The 26,535-nt window shown below is 38.0% G+C and overlaps 5 protein-coding genes and 8 pseudogenes across 17 annotated transcripts; 8 read left to right on the plus strand and 5 right to left on the minus strand.

Annotated features, from left to right (window-relative positions):
• Window positions 1–3,809: 3,809 nt before the first annotated feature.
• LOC104712445 (carboxyl-terminal-processing peptidase 3, chloroplastic) lies at window positions 3,810–6,607 on the plus strand. Of its 4 annotated transcripts, none has more exons than XR_015566131.1 (12): window positions 3,810–4,277; window positions 4,362–4,443; window positions 4,518–4,648; window positions 4,731–4,817; window positions 4,924–5,002; window positions 5,083–5,171; window positions 5,253–5,288; window positions 5,360–5,479; window positions 5,560–5,657; window positions 5,738–5,887; window positions 6,005–6,112; window positions 6,209–6,607. XR_015566131.1 is itself a non-coding variant. In XM_010429348.3 (12 exons), exons 1-12 carry the CDS (start codon window positions 3,942–3,944, stop codon window positions 6,461–6,463), a joined length of 1,560 nt encoding a protein of 519 aa, XP_010427650.1. In that variant the 5' UTR covers window positions 3,810–3,941; the 3' UTR covers window positions 6,464–6,607. The 4 variants fall into 4 exon arrangements, 3 of the variants coding, with proteins under 3 accessions (XP_010427650.1, XP_087321300.1, XP_087321301.1); XM_010429348.3 differs by having other exon boundaries at window positions 5,560–5,646; XM_087465174.1 differs by having other exon boundaries at window positions 3,871–4,277; window positions 4,914–5,002; window positions 5,560–5,646.
• Window positions 6,608–7,356: 749 nt separating this feature from the next.
• LOC147939078 (arabinogalactan protein 23 pseudogene) lies at window positions 7,357–7,753 on the plus strand (annotated as a pseudogene).
• LOC104715747 (serine/threonine-protein kinase ZRK1 pseudogene) lies at window positions 7,738–9,953 on the minus strand (annotated as a pseudogene). The gene has a single exon (XR_015566137.1). The product of XR_015566137.1 is annotated as a serine/threonine-protein kinase ZRK1 pseudogene (transcript).
• LOC104712446 (serine/threonine-protein kinase ZRK7 pseudogene) lies at window positions 8,066–9,257 on the plus strand (annotated as a pseudogene). The gene has a single exon (XR_015566135.1). The product of XR_015566135.1 is annotated as a serine/threonine-protein kinase ZRK7 pseudogene (transcript).
• Window positions 9,954–10,030: 77 nt separating the features above from the next.
• On the plus strand, window positions 10,031–11,385 carry LOC104712448 (serine/threonine-protein kinase ZRK7-like). 2 transcript variants are annotated; one of them, XM_087465177.1, is made up of 3 exons: window positions 10,031–10,630; window positions 10,703–10,964; window positions 11,060–11,316. In XM_087465177.1, the coding sequence occupies exons 1-3, from the start codon at window positions 10,145–10,147 to the stop codon at window positions 11,074–11,076; spliced, it is 765 nt and encodes a 254-aa protein (XP_087321303.1). In that variant the 5' UTR covers window positions 10,031–10,144; the 3' UTR covers window positions 11,077–11,316. The 2 variants fall into 2 exon arrangements, with proteins under 2 accessions (XP_087321303.1, XP_087321302.1); XM_087465176.1 differs by having other exon boundaries at window positions 10,703–11,385.
• LOC104712447 (serine/threonine-protein kinase ZRK1 pseudogene) lies at window positions 11,356–13,376 on the minus strand (annotated as a pseudogene). The gene has a single exon (XR_015566134.1). The product of XR_015566134.1 is annotated as a serine/threonine-protein kinase ZRK1 pseudogene (transcript).
• Window positions 13,377–13,458: 82 nt separating this feature from the next.
• LOC104715748 (non-functional pseudokinase ZRK2 pseudogene) lies at window positions 13,459–14,709 on the plus strand (annotated as a pseudogene).
• Window positions 14,678–16,963, plus strand: LOC104712449 (serine/threonine-protein kinase ZRK1 pseudogene; annotated as a pseudogene). The gene has a single exon (XR_015566136.1). The product of XR_015566136.1 is annotated as a serine/threonine-protein kinase ZRK1 pseudogene (transcript).
• Window positions 16,964–17,604: 641 nt separating this feature from the next.
• Window positions 17,605–19,229, minus strand: LOC104712450 (serine/threonine-protein kinase ZRK1). The gene has a single exon (XM_010429352.3). The coding sequence runs from the start codon at window positions 18,931–18,933 to the stop codon at window positions 17,725–17,727; it is 1,209 nt and encodes a 402-aa protein (XP_010427654.1). The 5' UTR covers window positions 18,934–19,229; the 3' UTR covers window positions 17,605–17,724.
• An 87-nt stretch (window positions 19,230–19,316) lies between these two features.
• Window positions 19,317–20,490, minus strand: LOC104715749 (serine/threonine-protein kinase ZRK1 pseudogene; annotated as a pseudogene).
• Window positions 20,491–20,725: 235 nt separating this feature from the next.
• LOC104712451 (serine/threonine-protein kinase ZRK4 pseudogene) lies at window positions 20,726–21,894 on the plus strand (annotated as a pseudogene). The gene has a single exon (XR_015566133.1). The product of XR_015566133.1 is annotated as a serine/threonine-protein kinase ZRK4 pseudogene (transcript).
• A 118-nt stretch (window positions 21,895–22,012) lies between these two features.
• On the plus strand, window positions 22,013–24,525 carry LOC104712452 (non-functional pseudokinase ZED1). Of its 4 annotated transcripts, none has more exons than XR_015566132.1 (3): window positions 22,013–23,199; window positions 23,584–23,776; window positions 24,180–24,525. XR_015566132.1 is itself a non-coding variant. In XM_010429354.3 (2 exons), exons 1-2 carry the CDS (start codon window positions 22,233–22,235, stop codon window positions 24,362–24,364), a joined length of 1,152 nt encoding a protein of 383 aa, XP_010427656.2. In that variant the 5' UTR covers window positions 22,013–22,232; the 3' UTR covers window positions 24,365–24,525. The 4 variants fall into 4 exon arrangements, 2 of the variants coding, with proteins under 2 accessions (XP_010427656.2, XP_019084929.2); XR_755514.3 differs by having other exon boundaries at window positions 23,584–23,736; XM_010429354.3 differs by lacking the exon at window positions 23,584–23,776.
• Window positions 24,526–24,584: 59 nt separating this feature from the next.
• Window positions 24,585–25,208, minus strand: LOC147939079 (uncharacterized). The gene is made up of 2 exons (XM_087465853.1): window positions 24,917–25,208; window positions 24,585–24,817 (listed from the first exon to the last, which is right to left on the minus strand). The coding sequence occupies exons 1-2, from the start codon at window positions 25,206–25,208 to the stop codon at window positions 24,585–24,587; spliced, it is 525 nt and encodes a 174-aa protein (XP_087321979.1).
• Window positions 25,209–26,535: the final 1,327 nt, after the last annotated feature.

The following is a 26,535-nucleotide window of genomic DNA, read 5'->3' on the forward strand; positions in this document are numbered from 1 at the left end:
CTCTCAAGCTTTACTTTCTTATAGTAATATTTATAATCTTTAAACAAAAAAAACAGTATTAGAATCCGAAACATCATCTATTGGGGATCTTCGAAAACTAAGTTTTCAGATACATACTATGCTATACTGTAAATGAAATGATAGTTCGTATTTATAGAACACGTATTATAGAATGGTTCCAATCTCAGTGATACTTTTTAAATTTTCTTTCTATGGTTTCAATCTCAGTGACACTTTATTTTTAATAGAAAAAAGAAGTTTTCGTATACACGTATCATCTATTACACACATATATATTAATATATATGGCTGTACATGTATATGTGTGTGAAGCACTGAAGCTAGAGCGTGAGATCATCACAGAACGGAGGGGCAGATGATATCAGGAGAAAGAAATAGAAACAAAAAAGTGGAAGAAAATCAAATTTATTTTTTAGATTGGAGAAAAAATATAATTATTTATTTATATATATGATTGGACATGGCATCGACTTTTGTCTTTCCAATTACTTTGAGGAGAGATTCTATTTTGAGGTTAACATAACTCCAAAGACAATACCCACACTCACTCTTTTCCCAATTTTACCTATCAACCTTTTCTACATTAATTACCCTAAAAGTGTGTATATATATACATCCCTACATAATTGTTCTTACTGTCGATATTATGACAAATTAACCAAAGTGTTGTTTCCAACAACATTTCAACGCTAAAATAAACAAAGAAAAATAAATGTGGTAGTATATTTTTTTTTTAAGTTCACCACAAAAATATTGTATGCTATCGGTGCTATAAGCGCTTTGTGACAACCCGTTCCGTTGACCCCACTAGCCCACCGCTAGCTTGCCTTCATAGGCCCGAAGCTGGTCCTGCAGGGCATCGATCCTAACCCCTCACCGTGGCAAATGAAACTATTCATCCAACTCCACAGTAGGTTATTGGTGCGCTAGGCATTCCTCGAACCATGGTCCCCATCCTTTAACAACCTTCCCACAGGATAAGCTGTCACCAATTGATCTAGAGATCTTAGCTTAGATAAGTCATGGTCATGTACTCACCTCTTTGAAGGAAGATTTAGACCAAAGGAAACGAATTCCCTCACTCCTAGCAAGCTTCTAGCTCCTTCCCAGCCTTAGATCTCCCAAGAACAGCAAGGAATCTCACCAATCTCTCTCAAAAGCTCAAGAACAAGGTTTTCTCCTCTTTCTCTTTGTTTCTTTGTCAAAAACGGCCAAAAGAGAAGGGAAAACTCGAGTTCCCCTTTTAAAACCCGATTTTAGGGTTTTCTAAACTAACCACGCAAACCGGACGATTAAAAATCGAACCGACCGAACCGGCCATAACCAGTGTCGATCGATGCCCCAGATCAATTGGTGGCAACTTGTCCTGTGGGAAGGTTGTTAAAGGGTGAGGACCAGGGTTCGAGGAACGCCTGGCGCACCAATAACCTACAGGTGGATTTGGATATCCACAGTGATGGGTTAGGATCGATGCCCTGCAGGACCAGCTTGAAGTCCGTTGGACGGCTAGCGGTGGGCTAGTGGGGTCCACGGACGGTCCGTTGGAACAGCTAGCGGTGGGCTAGTGGGATCCGCGGGACGGGTTGTCACACGCTTAATGGCAGAAAAGATTCAGGTTGTGGTAAACCTAATTTTCACGATAAGTTTTAGAAATCGTTTGTTTTATGAGACGATATTGCCCTACAGAAAATTACATTCCGATTAAAGGCATAGTAATAATTTTGTATGCTTAGTCAGATCAAATATTAGGTTAATTTTGACGATCGATATCAAAAATCTCATTAAGAAACCTAAAACATACTGTATTTAATTCACTTTGATGCTTATATGCTTGCTTGATTGGAAGATGACACAGTCAATTTCATCAAGTGGTTAGATTGGTCAACTGTATTTTCACATTTCATAGTTTTAGTATGTTACTTCCATTTACAATATTGACAACAACAAAAAATGGACCACATAACATAAGTAAATTGTCAGTGAAGGTATTCTCATTCAGGTACTCTTTTCTTTTATGAACAGTGTGGACTTTGATAAGAGCAGGTATGTTATCCTCTCTCACACATAATTTTTTTTTTCAATTTGCTCGTTTTGTTTTATTTTTGTCTTTTATTTTCAACCCTCTCTTTTTGTCTGCAACAATGTGCTTTAAGTGAAATGTGTCTTTATCTCCTTTCCCATACCTCCTTTGTTTTCTTTTTTGTTCAATTACTTTTCATGAAACCAACCAAAATTAAAAGATGAATTTCTTACTGTTCTTTTTAAAAAGAAAAGCTACTTGATCATATTTTCCTTTTTGTAAGGGGTATTCGGTTATTTTCTATTTTTTGTTTTTGTTTTTTTTCTCGTTTTTTTATGAGTACTATATTATGTAGATAGACCCAAAACAAGGACCACATCTGCGTGTTAATTACTAGGTGAGTTCGACTAAAAAAGATGAAACTATTTTGTATATAGTATACAAACTTGAGTTTGGATATTTTAGAAACTATTTTGTATAATATAATCTCTCTTTGTAATCTGATACTAGCTAGTTTTGTTCCATCAATTGACAGATATAGAAATCGTTAATTTTAAAAAAGATCACAGCTATCGAAATTTATTTCAACCGACGATACACTTCTCACACGCTTAGCTATCATGGAAAAATCCATATCTTACTTAGTTATAAGCAAATGTAAATCTCTAGATATGTGTGGTGATGAATATTAGTAGTACTTTTATATTATATATCGGTAAAAAGAAAACCATTAATCAAGAATTTTGGTCTCGGAACTCATAACAAAAGGGTACGTTCACGTTGGGACTAATGTGAAAGACAAAATACGAGAGGGATGGGTTTATGAATTATGAGGAACCCCATACTTACAATAAAAAGTTTACCTTCCAAAGGGGAAGCAATCAATTTGGTGATGAAGTGTATGTCCATCTTCTAAACATTCCATCCATATCTAAAGTCAAAACCCTAAATTTCAGTTCCAAAAAAATTGATCGTTTTTTCCCGATGCATGCACATGCAACACTTTAATTGCATTCACGTGTCATGGTGGATGGTGATCATCTATGATGTGCATGCCCAAAAACAAGTTATTCACTGTGTATTATAACCCTTTTATAGAAATTAGTTATTTGGGCACACGCTACCGCTAAAACTTGCAATATATATATTTATGATGAATGCTTGATCACCTGTTTACGAGTTATTGTCAAAATATTCATGTTTATAATCTTTTTTTTCGTTTTATGTGGAATGTAATGAATTCATATCAAATTAAAGAGATGGAGCTTTGACAACATATACACTGAGGTATTTGTGATCAAAGCAACACTTGTAATATCATCAAGCTAACGACATCGAATCATCGATAATTTAGCCCAAAGGATTAGTTAATCTTATAAAAATTATTGTTGACGACAAATCAAACAAAATAAACAAGTCCCTTAAGTGTAAAATTGAGTTCCCGATAATCTGAATATTCCAGTCCCAAGCCCCAAATCAAAACTAAATCGGGCCTTATGATTCGCTTTGTATAAGTTAATAGTCCAGCCCATATTCAGATAAAACAGATCTTGACTCTCACTGGTCCATCCATGTCCACAGATCATCTGATCTGATACATCACTGACGCTTACCATGTCCACAGATCATCTGATGAATCACTGACGTAACGTCAGTCACAACACGTGTAGATCTTAGTTTCAATTCTTTAGCTTAGATACGCAACAGTAACAATATCTCTAAGCCACAAAAGATTCAAGTGGACCTACCTTAACATAAAGAATCTTCCACAATTTGGTTTTAGTAACAGTCGTAAACTTCTTAAACACGTCATTATAGCCAATTTACATATTCCTCACTCGGTTAACTGGATTGATTCATACTGATTCAAGTTTCTTCTTTAAAGTTCAAACTTGAAATAATGGAAAAAACTTTAACCCTAAAACTTGATCTACCTCTGTTACACTTCCCCATTTCTCGGAAACCTAATTCGATTCCGTCTCCGATTCTTCGATTCCCGAGCTTCAATCGTCACAAGAAACGTTCTTTTCTTGCATCGTCTTCGCGTCTAGGATTCGAAACAGTGACCAAGACTACTGAGTCAGAGAGCCATGGTGTGATAATGGAGAAAAGTATCGTTGGAAGAAGATTGCTCGGTTGCGCCGCCGCAGCTGCAGTAGCGGTTTCTTTGTGTTGTGATTCTCCGGTACGAGCTGAGTCTCTGACGATCGCTTTCCCTGTTTCACGTGCTCGTGAGGTGAGCTTTTTCATTGAGCTCTGTTTCTCTGTTTTCGTAACGTCTCTGAGTAATCAAGTTTGGATTTTTATGCTTTGTTTGAAGGTTACTACAGTACAGAGAACTCTAGTGGAAGCTTGGGGTTTGATTAGAGAAACATTTGTTGATCCAACTTTTAATCATCAGGGTAAAGTTCAGATTTTTGTGGGAGATTTTTGTAGAATGTTTCTCTTGAGGAAACTGTTTTTGATTTTTTTGCAGATTGGGATTCTAAGTTGCAGCAAACAATGGTGGAAATGTTTCCTTTAAGATCAGCTGATGCTGCTTACGGAAAGATCAAAGCTATGCTCTCTACGCTTGGTGATCCCTTTACTCGACTCATTAGCCCAAAGGTACTTTTGCAAATTTTGGTTATCTTCTACCATGAGTGTTTCTAGGCATGATTTGAAGTTGGTTCTGCATTATGACTTGCAGGAGTACCAAAGTTTTAGAATTGGCAGTGATGGAAATCTCCAAGGTGTTGGCCTTTTCATAAACACAGAACCAAGAACAGGTCACCTGGTTAGTGTGACCAAACACATCTTGAGACTTTTTTTCAATACCTAATTTTTCATTGTCTAAGTATGAAGTAGATATAGATTTTTGTTTCATGGTAAGTCCAATGTAGGTTGTTATGTCTTGCATAGAAGGTAGCCCGGCAGATCGTGCTGGAGTACACGAAGGCGAGGAATTAGTTGAGATAAATGGTACATTGGTCCTTATCCCTATTAACTTTTTGTATATCTGGAAATTGGCTATAACTCTGTTGTTTCTTATGAGATTTCAGGTGAGAAAATGGATGGTATTGATAGTGAAGCAGCAGCACAGAAGCTGAGAGGCAGAGTTGGAACATTTGTTACCATAAAACTTAAAAGTGTACTCTATTGATTCCCTCTGCATTCTCTTTGTTGAAAACCCGGTTTAGTTGAGATCATAACATGTAAGTTTGTATTGCAGATGAATGGATCAGGGACAGATTCTGGTATCAGAGAGGTATAATTAACGCTGTTTATGTTAGATTTGTTTGGTTACTTACTAAATAAGTGCATCTCATATATGTGAAGGTCAAGGTACCCCGAGATTACATTAAGCTATCTCCAATATCCAGTACTATAATCCCACATACAACACCTGATGGACATCTAGCAAAGACTGGTTATGTCAAACTCACAGCATTTTCTCAGGTTAATCTTGTGAGAGAAAACCAAAAACAAATGAAAACGAGAATTGATATATAAGCTCATTGATTCAAATCTTCCGACAGACTGCAGCATCCGATATGGAAAATGCGGTACACGAGATGGAGAATCAGAATGTTCAGTCATACATTCTAGACCTAAGGAACAATCCGGTAAATTTCAGGTCTTGGCTTTTACAACGAGTTTTTGTGTGTATTAATTTGTTCATTTTCCGACACTTAGCTTTTGACATTTCCATTTCAGGGAGGTCTGGTTAAAGCTGGACTCGATGTTGCACAGTTATGGCTTGATGGAGATGAGACCCTTGTGTATACAATTGACCGAGAAGGGGTTACATCACCTATAAACATGATTGATGGACACGCCGTGACACATGATCCACTTGTCGTGCTTGTAAGTATAGATTGTAAATAAGTTGGCTAGCTGAATAATATATGCAATGAAATTTCAGTTTAAGTTCTGTTCTATAAGTCCACTCCCAGTGAATCTCTCGATCAAAATGGTGGACAGGTGAATGAAGGAAGTGCGAGTGCAAGCGAGATTTTAGCAAGTGCCTTACATGATAATGGTCGAGCTACACTTGTCGGTAACCGGACATTTGGGAAAGGAAAAATCCAGGTAACATACATAAAGTAAGCTGTAAACGATAATAATTTACAAATCTTGATCTTATGATAAAAAGTTGTTGTATGTTTTGTGATTTTGTTTTGCAAGAGTGTAACGGAGCTAAACGATGGGTCGGCTTTGTTTGTGACGGTGGCTAAGTATTTGTCTCCGTCTCTACACGAGATTGATCAAGTAGGAATTGCACCTGATGTACATTGTACCACGGATATGATCGATTCTTTGACCGGTGAGATACCTAATAAGAAGATGAACAGTTCGGTTCCATTGCTTGAAGCAGACTCATGTGTTGTGGTTGCTGAGCACGAACTTGAGACTCGACGATCTAATGGAACAGCTTCTTGAGGGGTTTTATCGTGAAATAATATAGAACTAGTTTATGGTGTGGTGTATATATTGATAGTCCCATGTATAAATCTATTTGGCACTTGCCGTCTGTATAAAGATTACATCTTATTCGCATATGAGAAGTCCTAATTGCTGACAAAATGGGTAAAACTAATAACAAGTCTTAAATGAAAATAATATGGTTTAATCGGATGGTGAATTAATCAAACGCGCATCCTCACGATTCTTATACGATCTAACGTCACTGCCTGCATCATAATTTTTTTTTTTTTTACATTTATATAGAGTTATTGTTTACATTTTTTCGTTCCACTTCCACCGAGAATTTTATTGACATAAAATAAGTCATGGGGCTGAGGCTGACGCATAAGTTTACAAGCTTTGGAAGACATGGGTCATGTTGCAGATATATATATATATAACGTAATCAACTAATTATCATCTTCTTAAATGTAGCATTTGGAGTTTGTTAATATCGAAAATGAAACTCTATTAGTCATTTGAACTTTTAGATATGTTTTGTGTAATTAACACGATTTTTCTTCGCATTTTATTTTTTTGGGTAAAGTTTTCTTCGCATTAACCAACGAGTGGTGTAAAATCTATTAAATCAATTTTTTTTTACGTACCGAAATTGAAACTCATGCAGTCATGTATAATGTAACAAGAATACAGAAACAGATATGCTAAAATAAAGCTAAGCCACATATTGCAACTCTTTTCACCGTAATTATAGTTATGTTTAACGGCGAATTAGTTAATTTTGACCAACATAATAATTAGTTTTTTTTCCCCTCCTAATTATTTTTAGGTAAAGAAAAAAGTAAAGATTACTAAAAATAACACAAGTTCCACACATATAAATACCCCATCAACACCATCCATATTCCTCAGACCTGCAAGAACTTGAAAAAACACAACAAAAAAAAAAAAACTAAATAAAAAGAAGAAAAGAAAAGCCTTTCAGGTCTCAACAATGGAGATGAAGAAGATTGCTTGTGGTGTGCTTTTCGCTGCTGCCTCCATGACCGCCGTCATGGCTGCACAGGAAGCCGGAGCTCCGGCACCAGGACCCTCCGGAAACGCCGCCTCAGCTGCGTTGCCAGCTCTTGGCTCTTTGGTTGGGGTTTCCCTTGTGTCCCTCTTCAGCTACTACTTGCACTAAGCTATCTTTCATTATGTAACACACTAATTATGTGATCTTATTCACTTCCTATCCTATTTCTATTTCCCTTGTTTATTAATAAAACAGAGAAAGTGATTCATCAATAAACAAACTTTCTCTAATCTTCTTCATTTTATTTTCAAGAACAAATAACCCTTATATAATGTAAATTAATCCTTACATAATGTCATCATGTGAAAACTGATTGTTCACATTTATTTAACAAGAACAAACTAAGATGTACTGTGCATTTAACAACAAATTAAGTCATGAGTTGTTGTTGTTGACTTTTTGCATAAGCTCCAAATCATGTAAAGTGACCCTCGTTGACTTGACTTGTTCTAGCACTTCTTCTTCTGACTCTCTTTTCCTCCTTGCGTCCCTTTCAACACAAGACAATCTTCATTCTTCAATCTCATTTTCTGGATTTAGAGATGTTGCGTTTGTTCAGAAAGAAGAAGCAGGAGAAGAAAGAGGAGCAGGAGATAAATTTCCAGAAGAATGGGAGCTTATTGTTGGAATAACTCATTGCAACTTCAGGAGGTATATACAATCCCATCCGTACGTTTTCTTCACAACAAATCCTTCAAGCCACAAACCACTTTGACTGGAACTATGTAATCTCTGAAGACAGATTCGTGTGGTACAAAGGCATGATTGAAAGCAGACCCGTACTGATCAAGAAGTTCCAAGACTGTTCTGTTTTTGACGCTGACAACTTCTCCCGTGACATTGCGGTTTCGTCTTTGATGAGTAGCCATAAGAATGTTCTCCAGCTCCTGGGGTGTTGTCTGGAGTTTCCTCGTCCGGTTCTCGTGTGTGAATACCCACAAAATGGAGCTCTAAACTGTATAAGACGTGGAAAAGAAGGCGTCCGGCCGTTCCCTTGGAATGTAAGGTTGCGGATCGCTAAGGAGATTGCAGATGCTGTAGCGTATCTTCATACCGAATTCCCCAAGACTATAATCCATAGAGATTTAAAGCTTGCAAATATATTCTTGGACAAGAATTGGTCAGCTAAGCTCTCTTCTTTCAGCCTCAGCTTACTTATTCCAGAGGGAGAAATGGGCGTAGAAGACATGGTTTGCAGGACATCAAGCTATATCGAACCAGATTACTTTAATACAGGTTTGGTCACCGAGAATGTCGACATCTATAGCCTTGGGATCATCATGCTGATTCTTTTGACAGGAAAGTCTGAATACAACTCGGATGTCGCTGTTTATCTTCCTGTATTGCCTGTCTATGTTGGGAAGTTTCTTGAGCAAGGTTTGTTGTCTGAACTGATCGACCCGTCGATGTTGGAAAATGCGAGTGATGACATTCCTGAGCGTTCAAGACTGCAAATGGAAGCGTTCATTGAGCTTGCTTTTAGATGTGTAAGATTCAGACCAGGAGAGAACGTGCCTCGTATGATAGACATTGCAAAAGAACTCAAGAGGATAGAAAAACATACCTGACGCCACAAACATTTCTTGTGAGACTATTTCTTATACAGTATTTTATATTTAGTAGTGAAAAGTTGTTAGGATCTTCTTATTTTCTCGCTTTCTTTCAAGACAACTCTAGTACCTAAGAATCTGAGTTTCTATACTTCATAATCCAAGGATATTTTACTTAGCCTTATACATATTCCACGCAACTGATAACTCTTCTTTTGGACTATAATGATACTTCAATCTTCAGTCTTGTTCTTGTGATGCCTACTCTGTAAAGATATCTCATCAAGCTCCTTAAGGATCTCTAGCTAGAATTTCTCAGTGATGTTTCAATCCGCTTGAGTTCTTTAGCTACATGGATCATCTTTGGTCTGTCTTCATCTCTCTTCTCGCAGCATCTCAAAGCAAGCACCACACACGCTTCGACTTGCAACCATTGACCACTAGTGATATCTTTCATCAACATTGGATCAATGACTTCATCGAGATTCCCATCCTCACAAAACCCTCTAACATAGCCAAGAACACCTTGGGGATCTCCATCAGAATCAGTGAAGACAGCCGGTTTGCCAGTGAGAATAACCAACAAAAAGACCCCGAAGCTGTACGCATCGGTGTATTCGGTCACAAAACTAGTGGCATAGTATAATGGATCGAGATACCCAAATGTTCCCATAATCCATTCAGCTGCCATTGTTGATTTACCCTCAGGGAGAGATATTGAGAAGGATAAATCAGACAGCTTTGCGGTCCAGTTCTTGTCCAAGAAGACGTGCATCGGTTTAACATCTCTATGTATAATGATCTTAGGGAATGCCATGTGAAGATAACTCACTGTATTAGCAATCTATTTCCCAATCTTTAATCGTAAACTCAATGGCAACAAAGTCAATGGTAGGCCCAACAAACTTATTCATTGATGATGAAACGAAGGTCCTACAGAAAGAACCAGATCCAAACCAAAAGTTGTCTTGACTTGACTTGTGTTTCTATCGTCTCATTCTTTCTTTCATTATTTCTTGCGTCCTTTCCTCCACAAGATGATCTTTAACCTCTCAATTTCTGAATTCAGAGATGTTGTGTTCGTCAAGGAGGAAACAGAAGAAACAACAGAAGATCAATTCCCAGAAGCATGGGAGCTTATTGTTGGAAGAACTCATTGCATCGTCAGGAGGTAAGTACAATCCCATCCGTACGTTTTCTTCCAAACAAATCCTTCAAGCGACAAACAACTTCGACTGGAGCTACGCAATCACTGAAGACATATTCTTGTGGTACAAAGGTACAATTGAAAACAGAGCCGTACTGATCAAGTACTTTAAATATAAAACCTCAGAAGACCCTCACAATTCCTACCTTGATATAGCAGTCTCATCGATGATGAGCAGCCATAATAACGTTCTCAAGCTTCTAGGGTGTTGTCTAGAGTTTCCTCGTCCGGTTCTCGTGTGTGAATACCCAAAAATGGGAGCTCTTACCTCTCTTAGAGGTGCGGGGGCGAGAATCAAGCCATTGCCTTGGAACGTAAGATTGAAGATCGCTAAGGAGCTTGCAGATGCTGTAACGTATCTACATTCTGAATTCCCTAAGACTATAATCCATAGGGATTTAAAGCTTGAACATGTTTTCTAGGACGAGAATTGGACTGCTAAGCTCTCTTCTTTCGGCCTCAGCATATCGATTCCGGAGGGAGAATCGGAGGTAAAAGACATTATTTGCGGAACAAGCAGCACTATCGAGCCCAGATACCTTGTAACAGGTTTGATCACTCAGAATGTCGACGTCTATAGCCTTGGAATCATCATGCTAAGTCTTTTGACAGGAAAGCGTAGTTTGCATGAAGAACCGGCTAATGGTGACAGTTATAAACGGATTATGTTGCCTGATTATGTTGGTGAGATTCTTGAGCGAGGTCCCTTCACTGAACTGATAGACCCTTCGATGTTGAATAGCACAACTGACAATATTCCTGATCATTTAAGGCTGCAGATGGAAGCATTCCTTGAACTTGCTTTGAAATGTATTAGTTTCAGACCAGGGGAAAACGTGCCTCACATGATAGAAGTTGCAAAAGAGCTCAAGAAGTTAGAAAACCATACATGAAGCTAACTCTTCTGGTGAGATTCATACTAGATTATATCTATCTGTATTGTGTTTGTGTAGTCGGTAATGGAAAAATTGTTATCATCATCTTGTTTTCGAGTCTTCTTTCACGTAATATGCTGTATGCAAGGATTGTTTACATAGCTACATATATATATATATAAGCAAAATAAAAAAGCTTCTTTTGGAGATTAGAGATGCTCCCATTTTCAGTAATGTTCTTGTAGAAACTGCTTCGAATTCACAAACACATGTCACACACTGACACAGGTTTCTTGAGGCTACTAAAAAGTACATTGACAAGAATTCAAATGCAATCAAAGTTAAGTAGAGTTTATATCAGAACAGAGGATGCCTAGTCAGGATCTCAAAAGTGACGTCCCAATCCGCTTGAGTTCTTTAGCTATACAGTCTATATGGATCATCTTTGGTCTGTCTTCATCCCTCTCGGTCCCTCCTCGCAGCATCTCAGCGCAAGTAAAACACATATATAGCCACTGCAATCTTTGACCACTCCTGCTGCCTTTTAATTATCATTGGATCAATTACTTCACCAAGCTTCCCATTCTCATATATGTCTTTCACATAACCAAGATTACCTTCGTGATCCGCATCAGATCCTGTAAAAACGAGAGAGCTGATCTTCTAGTGAAAATAACCAACAAAAAAAACGCCGCAGCTATACACATCGGTAAATTCTGTAACAAAATGTGTGGCATGATACAGTGGAAAGTTTCTGGAGCGAGGTTTGTTGACTGAACTAATAGACCAGTAGATGTTGAATAGCGTGAGTGATGACATTCCCGAGCATTCAATACTGCAAATGGAAGCATTCTTATGCAGTCGATATCTCTTTTATTTAAGAATCTGAGTTTCTATAGTTCATAATGCACTCATGTTCTTGTGATGCCTACTCGGCGAAGATACCTCCAAGTTTATCTCATCAAGTTCCTTGATTTCCTCTAGCTCGAATTTCTCAGTGATGTTTCAATCCGCTTGAGTTCTTTAGCTACTTGGATCATCTTTGGTCTGTCTTCATCTCTCCTCTCGCAACACCTCAAAGCAAGCACCACACAAGCTTCGACTTGCAACCTTTGACCACTAGTGATATCTTTCATCAACATTGGATCAATGACTTCATCGAGCTTCCCATTCTCATATAACCCTCTCACATAGCTAAGAATACCTTGTAGATCTCCATCGGAAATAGTGATGACAGCCGGTTTACCAGTAAAAATAACCAGCAAACAGATTCCAAAGCTGTAAACATCTGTATATTCAGTCACAACACTCGTGGTATGATATAATGGATCGACATACCCAAATGTTCCCAAAACTCTTTCAGCTTCTATTCTTGATTTGCCCTCAGGGAGAGATATCGAGAAGGATAAATCAGACATCTTTGCGGTCCAGTTCTTGTCCAAGAAAACATGCATTGGCTTAACATCTCTATGTATGATAATCTTAGGGAACGCCATGTGAAGATAACTCACAGCATTAGCAATCTCTTTCCCAATCTTTAACCTTAAACTCAATGGCAACAAAAACTCCTCACCCTTAACCACAACACCTCCTCGCTGATTCAAAACTCCATGTTCTGCGAATTCAAACACAAGAACAGGAAAAGGGAACTCGAGACAACATCCCAACAGTTTAAGAAAGTTGCTGTGATTGCTCATCCGTGCAGACAAGACAATATCATTATAAACTTCATCAACTCTATGTCCTGTAATTTCATCCTCAGAGAATCTCTTGATCATGTAAGGTCTGTCTTCGATTTCACCTCTATACCACTTATAGTATACATCTTGCGAGACAAAACAACTCGAATCGAAATCGTTGGTAGCTTTCAAGATCTCCTCAGGAGAAAAGCTGCGAATAGGAATGGACTTACCGTTACAATCAGCGATAAGTTCTCTTAAGAAGTTGCTTCCGTTATCCAAGAACAACCTCTTCTTCTTGTCCTTCTCCTTCCTTGTCCCAGACCCAGATTTCATATACTGCTTCTTCATTAATCTCCCCTCAGCAAAGTATTAACCTTTTGTTAGTGAGATGAATAAAAATGACACCTTTATTTACCTTGAAAGCTTCTGAAAGTCAAAAGCTCTGTTTCTTTCTGATCCCAAACGACAAGTTTAGCTGACATAATAAGAAAGAAGAAGCAACTATAGAATGTATTGGGCCTATGCAAAATTAAAGCCCAAAGATCCATTTTTATAGGATGTTCAGTTATGAAGTCTTTCTTGTTCGAAGAGGAAAAGCTGAAACAGTAGTCTTTTGTTTAGATGAAATCAATGGTGAAGAAGTTGAAGCAGAGACTGAGATCTGAATCGTTCGAGAGAAGGAAGGAAAAAGAAAAAAACAGTCAGGAAGAAAGATGGTTCTTGGACAACGGAAGCATCTTCTTGAAAGAACTTATCGCTGATTGTAATGGTAAATCTATTCCTATACGCAACTTTACTTCTTCCGAGATCTTGAAAGCTACCAGTAACTTCGATTCCAGCTCTTTTGTAACAGCAGAAGGATTCTACGTATGGCACAAAGGTATCATCGAAGATAGATCTTACTTGATCAAAAGATTCTCCGAGTACAATATTACACATTAGTAGCAGAGGTTTACAACGAGATTGTCTTGTCTGCTCGGATGAGCAACCACAACAACTTTTTAAAGCTATTAGGATTAAGTCTCGAGTTTAGTCTCCCTGTTCTTGTGTTTGAATATGCAGAACGTGGAGTTTTGAATCATAGAGGAGGTGTTACGGTTAACGGTGAAGAATCATCTTTATTGCCTTTGAGTTTAAGGTTGAAGATTGGAAAAGAAGTTGCAAATGCTGTGACTTATCTTCACATGGCCTTCCCTAAGATCCTCATACATAGACACATTAAGCCAAGGAATGTTTTTTTGGAAAGGAATTGGACTGCAAAGTTGTCTGATTTCTCAATCTCCATTAACCTCCCTGAGGGAAAATCAAGAATTGAAGTTGAATGCGTTCAAGGAACAATCGGATACCTCGATCCAATATATTATACCACGAAAGTGGTGACGTAGTATACTGATGTGTACAGCTTTGGAGTCTTTTTGATGGTTATTCTCACATGGTAAACCAGCTCTCGCATCCACTAGCTCTGATGGTGATTACAAACATATTGCTAGCTATGTGAAAGGGTTCCATGAGAATGGGCAGCTTGATGGAGTGATAGATACGAAGGTGATGGAAGAGATCACAAGCGCTCAGAAAGTGCTTGTGGAAGCGTGTGTGGTGTTGACCCTGAGATGTTGCGAGGTGAGAGATGAAAACAGACCGAAGATGATCCAAATAGCTAAAGAAATCAAGCAGATTGAGAGACATTATTTTGGAGATCCTAGCTAGAGATCCTCTCATCTTTGATGACTAGAAAGATGAGCAGCCACAAGAACCTTTTCAAGATCTTGAGGATGTTGACGTCTATAACCTTGGATTCATAATGCTAAGGCTTTTGACCGGAAAGTCAGGATTTACTCCGGATCTGGATAATGTTCATTTCTGTGTCTTATTGCCTGATTATGTTAAGGAGGTTCTGGGGCGAGGACTGTTCTCTAAAATGATAGATCCATCAATGTTGAACAGAGAGGAGGACGAAATTCATGATCATTCAAGACTGCAAATGGAAACATTTGTCGAACTTGGTTTGAGATGTGTTAGATTTAGATTAGAAGATAACCTCCCTCAGATGCAAAAGAACTCATATAGATAGAAAAACAAACCTGATTCACCAAAAAATTCTGGTGAGACTCAAAGCAGATATATCTTTTATGCAGTCTTAGTAGTGAAAATATGTTGTGATCTTCTCATTTTCGAGTTTTCTTGCACGAATATGTTGTATGTAAGAATATGAGTTCCATACCTACATTTATGCAAGGATTGTTTGCTTAGCTACATTACATATAATCCAAGCAAATGTAACAGAAAATTGTGTAAATATTATATCAGAACAGAGGATCTCTTAACACGATGTATGAATGAATCCGCTTGAGTTCTTTAGCTACTTGGGATCATATTTGATCTGTCTTGACCTCTCTTCTCAAAGCATCTCAGCGCATGCATCACACACGCTTCAAACAGCAGTCTCTTACCACTTTTGATGTCTTTAACCATAACTGAACCCATCACTTCATTAAGCTTCCCACTTTTACTACCATGTAGTCTGATCTGGAACTATCTCCTCCGAGAATCAGTCAATCAGATATATCTTCGATTTTACCCTTCTCTTTAATTAGTGTCAAAGTCAACTGTGAAGTATGTGTGGCCTGTGCCTGATTAAAATGTCAACGGTTTGAACAAGTATTCCACAGATGGAATTTGAAACCGCAAAAAAAAAAGTGTTCATCTCGTATGCAAATTTCTGGTTTTGATTTTGGAGGAAAACTGAAAATAGTTTGCTCAGAAACTAGTATTTGGTGATGGATCCGATGGTGAAGAAGTTGAAGCAGAATTTGAGATCTTGGTCGTCCGGGTAGAAGAAGGAAGAAAACATGAAGGAGAGTTGGTTCTTGTACAACGGAAGCGTCTTCTTAAAGGAGCTTATTGCTGACTGTAACGGTAAATCCATTCCTATACGACACTTTTCTTCTGAGCAGATCATTCAAGCCACCAATAACTTCAATATAAGTTGTTTTGTCACCAATGCTGGGTTCCACATGTGGTGGTACAGAGGCAGCATCGAAAATAGGTCTTACATGATCAAGAGATTCTCGGAAGAGACAGTTCCAGACTATGGAGTGAAAGAAATTTACAATGACATAGTCTTATGTGCTCGCATGAGCAACCACAACAACTTTCTCAAGCTATCAGGATGCTGTCTCGAGTTCCCTTTTCTGGTTCTTGTGTTTCAAGATGCAGAATTTGGAGTTATGAACCATAGAGGAGCTATTAAGGTTAACGGGGAGGAAACTTTACTGCCTTGGAGTCTACGGTTGAAGATTGGAAAAGAAATTGCAAATGCATTGACTTATCTTCACATGGCATTTCCTAAGATCATCATACATAGAGATGTTAAGCCAGTAAGGATTTTCTTAGATAAGAACTGGAACGCAATGCTCTCCAATTTATCGTTTTCCATATCTCTTCCGGAGGGAAAAACAAGAATTGAAACAGAAAGAGTAATGGGAACAGTAGGGTACCTGGATCCATCATACATCGCCACAAATTTTGTGACGGAATATACAGATGTGTACAGCTTTGGAGTCTTTTTGATGGTTGTTCTCACTGCTAGACCAGCTCTTGTCTCTGCTGGATCCCATGGGGAATACGAAGGTATTATTGGCTATGTGAAAGGATTATATGAGAATGGGAAGCTCGATGAAGTAATTGATCCAATGATGTTTAAAGACAACGCAAATGGTCAAAGATTACAGGTGGAAGCGTGTGTTGTACTTGCGCTGAGATGTTGCGAGGAAAGTGACGAAGACAGACCGAAGATGATCCAAGTAGCTAAGGAACTCAAGCGGATTGAGACATCACTGAAAAATGTTAGCTAAAGACCTCTTCTCTGTTCTTGGACTGTGAAGTTAAAAAAATGTGAAAAAAAATTTATAATTATTTCTGAAATGTGAAACTCAGATTCGTACATATAGCAGTAACTCAGAGAAGCTTGGAGAAACAAATAACTTGAACTTTGACCTTCTATGAATGTATTGTGTTTTTCTATATAATGCCTGAAAAGAAACATCTATATTTGTTGTATCCCATTATTTTGGATTCTTAATGCATTTTTTTTTGTGCTGAATAAAAGTGGGTCTTGTTTCCATGATTGTTGGTTATGTCTATAAAACTTGCAGGAAAACTCAGTTTGAAGTAGATGTGAAACTGGGCGTTAATAATGCAGAGATCGCTTCACAGTTTCATTACGCCGGTATCAGGGCCAAAATGAAATCTAGCCATCTAGGCTCATGTTACATATCAACTGAAAATACTAGAAAAAAAAAACAAAAAAGTCTGAAAAACAGAGAGATTATATAAGCAAATCTACACAAAAAAGTAGACTTTGTTTGGGTCGAACAAAGAGGCTTTGACAAGTCTTTCTAACCCCCTTAGGCTCTTTGGCAGTCTTCAGGTCCGTCATCATATGCGTTCTCCAAACTTTCAATAGTAATGATTTTGAAACTTGGCTTTACAGTCTACGATCAGAAATTATCCCTGGATTTCAGTTTTAGTCTCAAAGCCAAAGTTCATGTTCACTTCGTATCTCAGCGTCATAAGTGCCAGCAGTGTTAGAGTGAAACATGTCAGCCGTGTGTTTTCATGATTTTCATCTCTTGCCCTTACTTCTCCAATCTTTCATCCAGCAAAAATGCTTTAGTTATGGAAATGATCAATGTAGTCTTGAATCTGAAGCAGAAAGACTGCAATTTTGAATCCTACTAATATTGAATTCGGTTTAAAAAGAAAGCATTGAAGCCAAAATCTCAAATATATATGCTTATAGGATTTGAGCTTAGAAACACACTCCTCCTTACTTCAACACCAAAGCTCCTACAGAAACTTTAGAACCATTCTACATGTTCTGAAACTTTACCCAAAAAGTAATGCAATGAGAAATCCAGTGATACAGAAACTTAGTATGAGCATGATCTCAATCTTGATTCCAAATTTCTTTGTCCACTTGACCATACTTGACCCATCTTCCAGCATCTCTGGCTTTAACAATCTAGACATAGAATCATCTAGTAACGGTTCTATTCGCTCAATCCGCTTGAGTTCCTTAGCTACTTGGATCATCTTTGGTCTGTCTTCATCTCTCTCCTTGCAGCATCTCAAAGCCAGCATCACACACGCTTCCACTTGCAATCTTTGGCCGTTTGTGATGTCCTTTGCCATCATTGGATCAATTACTTCATCGAGCTTCCCATCCTCATATAAGTCTTTCACACAGCCAGCAATATGTTTGATAACCCCATCAGATTTTGCGTGGTCGTAAGGCGGTCTGCCAGTGAGAAAAACCAACAAACAAACTCCAAAGCTGTAGATATCAGTGTATTCAGTCACAAATTTTGTGACATAATGTAATGGATCGAGGAACCCGTAGGATCCCCCAATCCTTGTAGCTTCTATTCTTGATTTTCCCTCAGGGAGCGTTATGGAGAGCGAGAAATCAGACAACTTTGCAGCCCAATTCTTGTCCAAGAAAATATTTCTTGGCGTAATGTCTCTATGTATAGTGATCTTAGGGAATGCCATGTGAAGATAAGTCACAGCGTTTGCAATCTCCTTTCCTATCTTCAACCGTACACTCCATGGCAATATAGACTCTTCCCCGTTAATTGTGATACATCCTCGCTGATTCAGAACTCCATGTTCTGCATATTCAAACACAAAAACCGGAAAACTGAACTCGAAGCAGCATCCAACTAGTTTCAGAAAGTTGCTGTGATTGCTCATTCGAGCAGACAAGACTACGTCTTTGTAAGGCTCTCTAACTTCGTTTTCTATGAATCTATCCTCGTGAAATCTCTTGATCAAGTAGTGTTTATCTTCTATGATACCTTTAAACCACTTGTAGATTGCTCCCTCAGAGACAAAACAACTGGAGTCAAAATTCTTGGTGGCTTTCAAGATCTGGGAAGAAGCAAAACTGCGTAAAGGAATGGATTTACCGTTACAATCGGCGATGAGCTCTTTCAAGAAGATGCTTCCGTTCTCCAAGAACCTCCTTTCTTCCTTACTTCTTCCGAAAAACCCATATGTCAGATTCTTCTTCAGCTTCTTCACCATTGATTCCATTAAACAAAGTAATCAATTTCTTGGCAAAGAGGTTTATAGTATTCTCCCAAAAACAAGAAAGACCTAAAGGTGCTTCTGAAAGGATCAATTTGATCTTTCAAGCATACAAAGACAGTTTTTCCAGTTCCTTCGTTGAAAATTCCAACATTGGCTACATTTTGGGGTCCCATTTTGACCTGACTCCATCAGTCATCACCAATTCGTGTCCACAGAACGTATTATCATTAACGTGAACAAGAAACAATATCAGTTCTGGTAACATGATTAATCTACAACTTCTAATATAGACTAATCATGTTTACCTCAGATATATCAACACGGGAACTTTCATGAGGCTTCGACTTTGTAGCCTTATCCTGATAAACAATTTCAAATAAGAACCATTTCAAGCAAGTTCTCTTTACTCCTTAGTTCGAGACCGAGCTTCTCAGAAAACCACAATCGTCCTACATGTTTTGCCTGATTACAAAACCTAAAGATATTGTTTATCTACTCTCTAAACTCTTTCCAAATCAAAATGAAGTTTCACTCCAAAATCATAGTACTTCTAAAAATGAAGTTCCATCCTTAGAACCATTTTCCAGCATCTCAGGCTTTAACAATCGAGTAATCCTTCTATCAGCTTAACAAGATCATCTTTGGCCTGTCTTCATTCCTCTCCTCACAGCATCTCAGTGCCAGCTCAAGAAAAATTTTCATCTGACTAGGCCTCACGTCGTTCAAATCATTAATCCCAAATTCAACACTTTCTCCTCTCTCCTGCAGATCCTTCACATAACCAAGAATATTACAATGAACCCCACTTGTTCCAGCAAAAACAGCTGGTCTTCCCAACATAAAGACTCCAAAGCTGAACACATCTGTATATTCTGTCACTAAAACCGTGGTGTAGTAAACCGGATCCATGTATCCAAAAGTTCCCATCACCTCATCTTCAATCCAAGACTTACCCCTCAGGGAGTGATACTGAAAACGTGAAATCAGTCAGCTTAGCCGTCCAGTTCTTATCCAAGAAAACATTCGTCGGCTTGATATCTCTATGTATAATAATAGTCCTAGAGAAAGCTGTGTGAAGATAAGTCACAGCAACCGCAACCTCTTTAGCAATCTTCAACCGAACATTCCAAGGCAACAATGACCCATCCTCACAACCAAAACTTCCTCGCTCGTTCAAAACTCCATTCTCTGGGTATTCAAACACTATAACAGGAAGGTGAAACTCGAGAGAACAACCCAAGAGTTTGAGAAAACTACTTTGATTGCTTACCCTAGTAGATAAGACAATGTCGTTGTAAACCTCTCTCACTCTCTCTTCTTTAAACTCTCTCTTCCTTCGATAACGCCCTTGTACCAGGTAAAGGGTCTATGACGAGAGAGGTTCAAACTGGGATCGAATCGATCCGTGGCCTTTAGGATTTGATCGGAAGAGAAGAAACGGATAGGGTTTGAGATACCATTACAATCGGCGATAAGTTCCTGAAGAAAAGTTCCTCCATTGTTGAAGAACCATTCACTACCCTTGTCTTCCACAGTCTTCTTCCTAATCCAAGATGATCCTCATCGTCGATTTAAGATCCAAAATACTGATAAAAATTCCAACTTTATTAAATTGACTCGAGTAAAAACAAAAACTTTATATTGTTCAAAATAAAAAGACAAGTCTTTACAATAATATTTTAATTATTTGTATTTCGTTGACCTTTAAATGTTTTAGAAATCGAAAGAAGACATAAACAAATCAATCATACACGGTAATAAAATCGTGTTCGGTCGAGTCGTTGATGATCAGAAGATGAGTTGTTGGAGTAGGAAGACGAAGAAGAAGAAGAAGAACTTAGAAGCAAATCAACGGCAAAGATTGTTCCAAGAGAACGGCAAGGTACTCTTAGAAGATCTCATCGAGCTCTGCAACGGCAAATCCAATCCAATTAAAACCTTCTCTGCTAACGAAATACTCGAAGCCACTGATAACTTCAGCGAGAGCAATCTCGTGGTTCGGTTCGAGTTCATGTACAGAGGTATGCTCCAAAACCGTCCTGTTCTAATCAAAAGAGCCATATGGAGTTTATACAAATCAGATACGTTAGAAAAGATTTGTCGTGACATTGCGGTCTCATCGATGGTGAGTGGTCACAAGAACTTCCTCAAATTGTTAGGTTGCTGTCTTGAATTTGAGCATCCGGTCTTAGTTTGTGAGTACGCAGAACGTATACCTTTTTTCAATACTCCAAACCAGGAAATGTTTTTGCCATGGGGAATGAGGATAAAGATTGTGAAAGAGATTGCAATTGCTGTTTCTTACCTTCATACCGCGTTTTCAAGAACTATGATCCATACGGATATACAACCTTCTAACGTTTTCTTGGATTCAAACGGGACAGCAAAGTTAAGTGGGTTTTGTCTTTGTGTCTCAATACCAGAAGGAGAGACATTTGTTAAGGTTCATGCTGATAAAGTAGAAGGAACGTTAGATTACCTTGAGTATAACTATGCTGCCACCGGATTGATCACTGAGTATACCGATGTTTTTAGCTTTGGAGTGTTGTTGCAAAACTTTTTCACGAGAATGTATGGAGTGGTTGATTGTTGTTGCAGTGAAGATGAGAGTCTATTTGAAGAGTTTGAAGACAAACAAAATGTCATGAATATGAGGATTTCAGATAGGGTGTCCAAATTTGTGGAAGAGGGGAGAATCTTTGAGATGTTGGATCCAAATCTGTTGGAAAGTATAGGTGATGATAAAACTGAAGAACACAAGATACGGCTGATGGAAGCAGTCCTTATGCTCTCACTCAGATGTACTGGTCATAGAGGTGATGTTCCAAAGATGATGGAAGTTGCCAAAGAACTTAAAAAGATTGAGAAATGGACATAGAGTGGGGATTTTGCAAAATTTATTGGGTGTATCTGTAATAATAAAACATCTTTGGATCAAATTGAAAAATTATCTTTGGACTAAAATGCAATTTAAATAGAACTACAAAAACTAGCTAAAATAGCTATTGTAGATTTTTGGTTCAATTAGTAATAGTGTAATACTGTAATAATACAGAAGATGTGAATCAAATTGAAATGTCTAACCGGGGGTGTAGATGTAAAATATAAAAATATTGGGTGAAGATTTTAGTAATTCATAAGATATGGATCAAAATAGAAATATCTAATTGTCGGAATTTGACTACTCGAGGAGAAGAACAGATCAAGCTTGCTCTTTTTGCAAAGCCAAAGTTACGATTTTTCTCCGTAAAGATCTTTACTTTTGAATTTGTTTGCGTCTTCCTCTCTGCTCCAATCATCTAATGAGTAAGAATAACAAGAAGAAGAAGAAGAAGAAAATATCGGATTTGAAGAACGGAGGGATACTATTGGAGGAGCTAATCGCTTCGTTCGACGGCAAGACCAATCCGATTCGTTGCTTCTCCTCTGATGAGATCCTTAAAGCTACTGACAATTTCTCCGAGAGCCAAGTAATCTCCAGTTGGGGATATTTCATTTGGTACAGAGGCGTAATCGAAGAGAGACCAGTTTCAATCAAGAAATGGTCGAGTCAAAACCTCTCAAACTTCACAGAAGCGTATCGAGATATCTCTGTGTCCTCTCAGATGAGTGGACACAAGAACACCCTAAAGCTTATAGGTTGTTGTTTGGAGTTTGATCTTCCAGCTCTAGTCTGTGAGTACGCTGAACACGGACCGCTTAGTAAAGACGGAGGAATCTCAAGTGGAGAGGTTTTGCCATGGAATGTGAGATTGAAGATTGCTAAAGAGATTGCTACTTCTGTGACTTACCTCCACACGGCGTTTCCAGAGACTATAATCCATCGGAATATTAATCCGACGAACATTTTTATTGATGAGAATTGGACGGCGAAGCTTTCTGATTTCTGGTTCTGTGTTGCAATACCAGAGGGAGAGTTATATGTGGAAGATGAAGTGAAAGGTGTGACTGGTTTTGTTGATCCGGATTATTACTGGACTATGAAAGTTACTGAGAAAGTTGATATTTATAGCTTTGGTGTTGTGATGTTGGTTTTGTTGTCTGGAAGAGCTGCTGTGTTTAATGGACCTGGTGAGACTCCTATGTCTCTTAACGATCATGTGTCTGAGGTAATGGAGAGGAATGGGTTTGATGAGATTGTTGATAAAGAGATATGGAATAGTTTGGGTGGTGGTGGTGATGATTTGGTTGTGAGACGGTTACAGGTTGAAGCTTTTCTTAGGTTAGCTTTGAGGTGTGTGAGATACAAGAAAGAAGATCCAGTGAGTGGTATGCTTGAAGTTGCTAAAGAGCTCAAATTGATTGAGAAACTCTCTTAATTACTCTTCCTTCTCTTGTTAGATTCTATGAAAGAATGATAACCTCTGAGAAGTTTTGATGATGTCTCAATGTTTTTTTGAGTTCTTGTGTTACTAGTCTATGTCTTGTTCTATCATGAAGAAATCAAGAAATACTTAGCTCTCTTTTTATATAAAGATATTGTCTTGGCAAGCCAAAGAGAGTAACTTTAGAACTCAGATGTCAAATACTCAACTCTCCTAAGTGTGAACTTTTAGTGATGTCTCAATGTGTTTGAGTTTTTGCTGCTACTTGTCTTTGTAATTCTCTATCAAATACTGAGCTCATTTTCATGATGATTCCATTACTGAACAGTGATATTTACAGTATATGGGCAAGCCAGAAAAAGTTACAGTGAAAACAACCAAGTGTGAACACATTAAGTCTCATGCTGGTGCTTCAGTTTTGGTGTTTTCCAATTTCTGAGATGCTATCCAAATGGAGATTTAGGATGTGAATGTCTACCCTGTATGTAGCTCAACTATGCTTAAAGAATCATTTCGTGTTGGTAATATATGACCGATACCTTTTCTGTCAATTGTTTCTAACTTGGCAAACCTGTAATAAATTCCTATTACAAGTAGAGTAACATATTTTATCTAACTTGGTTACCTGTTTTCAGATTTGACTTCTGTTCACTTCTAGTCTTGGTTCCATTGTTTTAATATGTGCATGTCTCTTTCAAATCTATGCTATTATATGTGGATTAATACCCTTTTTCTTGTGAAAAACATATGTCTAGTCTTTCTGCTGTTTCCAGTTTCATTTCACTGTTATAAGTCAAGTCTTTCTTTTGTATGCAGTTTTGAGTTTTTCTAATGAGCCAATGTCTCTGTGCAATGGTGTCCATTGGTTGAATGCGTTTCATGTTCTCTTTTCAGGTTTTCTAACGAATCAATGTCTATGTGCAGTGCCTCGGAACCAAAGCTCTTTGTGCAATGGTGTTCTTGTGTCGCTGTCTTCTCGGTGCAATGTCTCGGAACCAAAGCCCTTTGTGCAATGTCTCGGAACCAAGACAGTATGTTCATTGTCTTGTTCTCTGTTCATTATCCAGATATTGCAAGTTGGCTTACAAAGAGAAGCATTGTTAGGCTAGTTCTCTTTTGTGTAGACATAGAGATGTGGATATGGGATTGTATAGATGACATTATTAATCAAGGTGAGTTTATAGTTGTGTATGTGGGAGAAGGTGATGTGATTATTGCGGTTAACGATAAAATATTATTAATTGGAGGACCCGTAGAATCTTGAAATACATTTGGGGGAACCGTAGTCAATTATATAATAAACCATGGAATCCAAACATTTTTTCTAAACTAATAGTTTTTTTTCCCTTCGATGAGGTCATCCCAAAACCACGTTAGGGTGCCGGCTTCAGCAAGGTCTTGGCTAAATTTTTTGGGATGGGCGACCATCATGGTAAACCCTCTCTCCTTCAAGCCTTTGATCGTGCTGGCAAAATCACCGTCCCCCGTGATAGCTAGCATATTGCCCGGGGGCTGTATATCAAACCCATAGAACATCATCTCTTGTAGTAAGAGAGAATCGGCTTCATCGCGTTAAGAATATCATATAAAGACTTTTGAGTAAAGATAAACCGAAACAGAGGTTCTTGAGTAGAGATAGACTTCTTGCAAAACCTATTTACCTGACAGTTTTGGGGCACACTTTTTGCAATATTTCTCCCGGGGAACAACAACTTTATGCAGTTTGAATTCTTTCTTCAGTTCGAGGAAATCTTCCTCTTTAAATACAGACCTGCTATCCCCAAAACCGGTGATTGTATTTAGGTATAATTTTGAGTGAACCTTCTGAAGTCCAGCATCGATCTTCTTCTTGAGATCTTTTACGTTGTAATTGGTCGTTAAATGGCAGTTTTCAAAGTCCCAATGCCCATCCACACCATAAAACCTTCTGTAGTTCCCGAGAGGACGCGGCATGATTGTTCTTTCACGAAGAAAAGATAATTCGTCTACAATCAATATACCTGAAGATTCTGGAACGGGGTCAGGTACGGAAGGTAGATTTTCGGATACGGAGGAGGGTCCTGGACCGGAATGTGGATTTGGGGAAGGTTCAGGTACGGAAGAGAGTTCTGGACCTGCAGGCGGATTTGTAGAGTGCTTGTGTTTCTTAACTGGTTGGCCAATCTTAAACGATACCAAGGGTCTTTTACCACCCCTCTTGCTTCTCTCGCTCATGATTTTGATTTTGGTTTCGCTAGAGATTAGAGACGAAGATATTCAGAAGAATTAGGTCGCTGTTAGGGTTACCTGACCTCTTTAATAATTTGGCTCGCAAGTAAACCGTCTTTACTGCTTATTTCTCAGTTTTGGCCCTGGCCCAGGCCCATAATAAATCTAAATACATTATTTTTTTTTTGTCAACCATTGGACCACAACAGGCCGGCCCATTAGCCTAATCCCTACATTAGTCTAAATACATTATTAAGTCGTGTGATTATTTTTTTATTGATTTACTGCTTATTTTATGAATTTTGGATTGTGATATTTTAGAAGAAAAAAAAAACATTACTTTTTGAGCAACATGTTGAATGTGAATCTGATAAAATATTTATTTGGAAGAAATGTTTAACATACATTTGTGTTGATTTTTTTAAATGAAAATTATTGGATTTATTCTTGGGTGAAAAAGATGGAATCATTAAAAAAAATTATAGACGGAAAAGTTATGGGCGGTGAAGATGACCACTTAATCATCTAAGACAAAGGAAAATTAGGTTGTGTCCGGCAAAAAAATCAGCAACTTTAAGCATTGGGAAAAGCGGTTCTTCTACGTCCGAGCTGATTATAAATCTTCCGAGAGCGCATTCGCTGGAAGGCAGAGAGTGTAGAATAGATCTCCGGTTTTAGAAAAAAAGAAAATCTAAGCCTAGTTGGTTTAGCATCTTCCAACTAAATATTTGAAGTCTTTAAGCTAAGTCGGTTTTATCTTTTCCAATTCAGTAAAGGAAAAAAATAATCAAAAAGGGATATATATATATATATATATATATATATATATATATATATCCCAATCCTCGTCTATTCAATCACAACATCTTGAGAATCGTCTAGAATTGCTTTTCTTTTTCTTTCTTGCTAATCAATGGAGGGTTCTATTTCTTTAGTCGAAGTTGAGAGCATTGGCTCATCATTCGAATTTGGTGTTGATGTCCCGACGTTTTCTAATGCATAATCGATCGAGAAAGAGAGATGTCCTATTACCCAAATATAAGGTTTATGTGGATGTGTTAATATTTCGAGT

The sequence above is a fragment of the Camelina sativa genome, chromosome 9, assembly GCF_030686135.1.
Source record: "Camelina sativa cultivar CO46 ecotype springtype chromosome 9, ASM3068613v1".
Lineage (NCBI taxonomy): Eukaryota > Viridiplantae > Streptophyta > Magnoliopsida > Brassicales > Brassicaceae > Camelina > Camelina sativa.

Bases quoted from the DNA above. Each gene is read 5' to 3' on its own strand.
- LOC104712445 (XM_010429348.3), top strand. From the start codon at position 3,942: ATGGAAAAAACTTTAACCCTAAAACTTGATCTACCTCTGTTACACTTC. The intron at 4,818-4,923 runs GTTAGTGTGACC...AGTCCAATGTAG, and splicing joins AACCAAGAACAGGTCACCTG to GTTGTTATGTCTTGCATAGA. The intron at 5,480-5,559 runs GTTAATCTTGTG...ATCTTCCGACAG, and splicing joins AACTCACAGCATTTTCTCAG to ACTGCAGCATCCGATATGGA.
- LOC104712450 (XM_010429352.3), bottom strand. From the start codon at position 18,933: ATGGAATCAATGGTGAAGAAGCTGAAGAAGAATCTGACATATGGGTTT.
- LOC104712448 (XM_087465176.1), top strand. From the start codon at position 10,145: ATGTTGTGTTCGTCAAGGAGGAAACAGAAGAAACAACAGAAGATCAAT. The intron at 10,631-10,702 runs GTAACGTATCTA...CATGTTTTCTAG, and splicing joins CTAAGGAGCTTGCAGATGCT to GACGAGAATTGGACTGCTAA.
- LOC147939079 (XM_087465853.1), bottom strand. From the start codon at position 25,208: ATGCCGCGTCCTCTCGGGAACTACAGAAGGTTTTATGGTGTGGATGGG. The intron at 24,818-24,916 runs GTAAATAGGTTT...AACGCGATGAAG, and splicing joins GTGTGCCCCAAAACTGTCAG to CCGATTCTCTCTTACTACAA.
- LOC104712452 (XM_010429354.3), top strand. From the start codon at position 22,233: ATGAGTAAGAATAACAAGAAGAAGAAGAAGAAGAAAATATCGGATTTG. The intron at 23,200-24,179 runs GTATGCTTGAAG...GTCTATGTGCAG, and splicing joins GAAAGAAGATCCAGTGAGTG to TGCCTCGGAACCAAAGCTCT.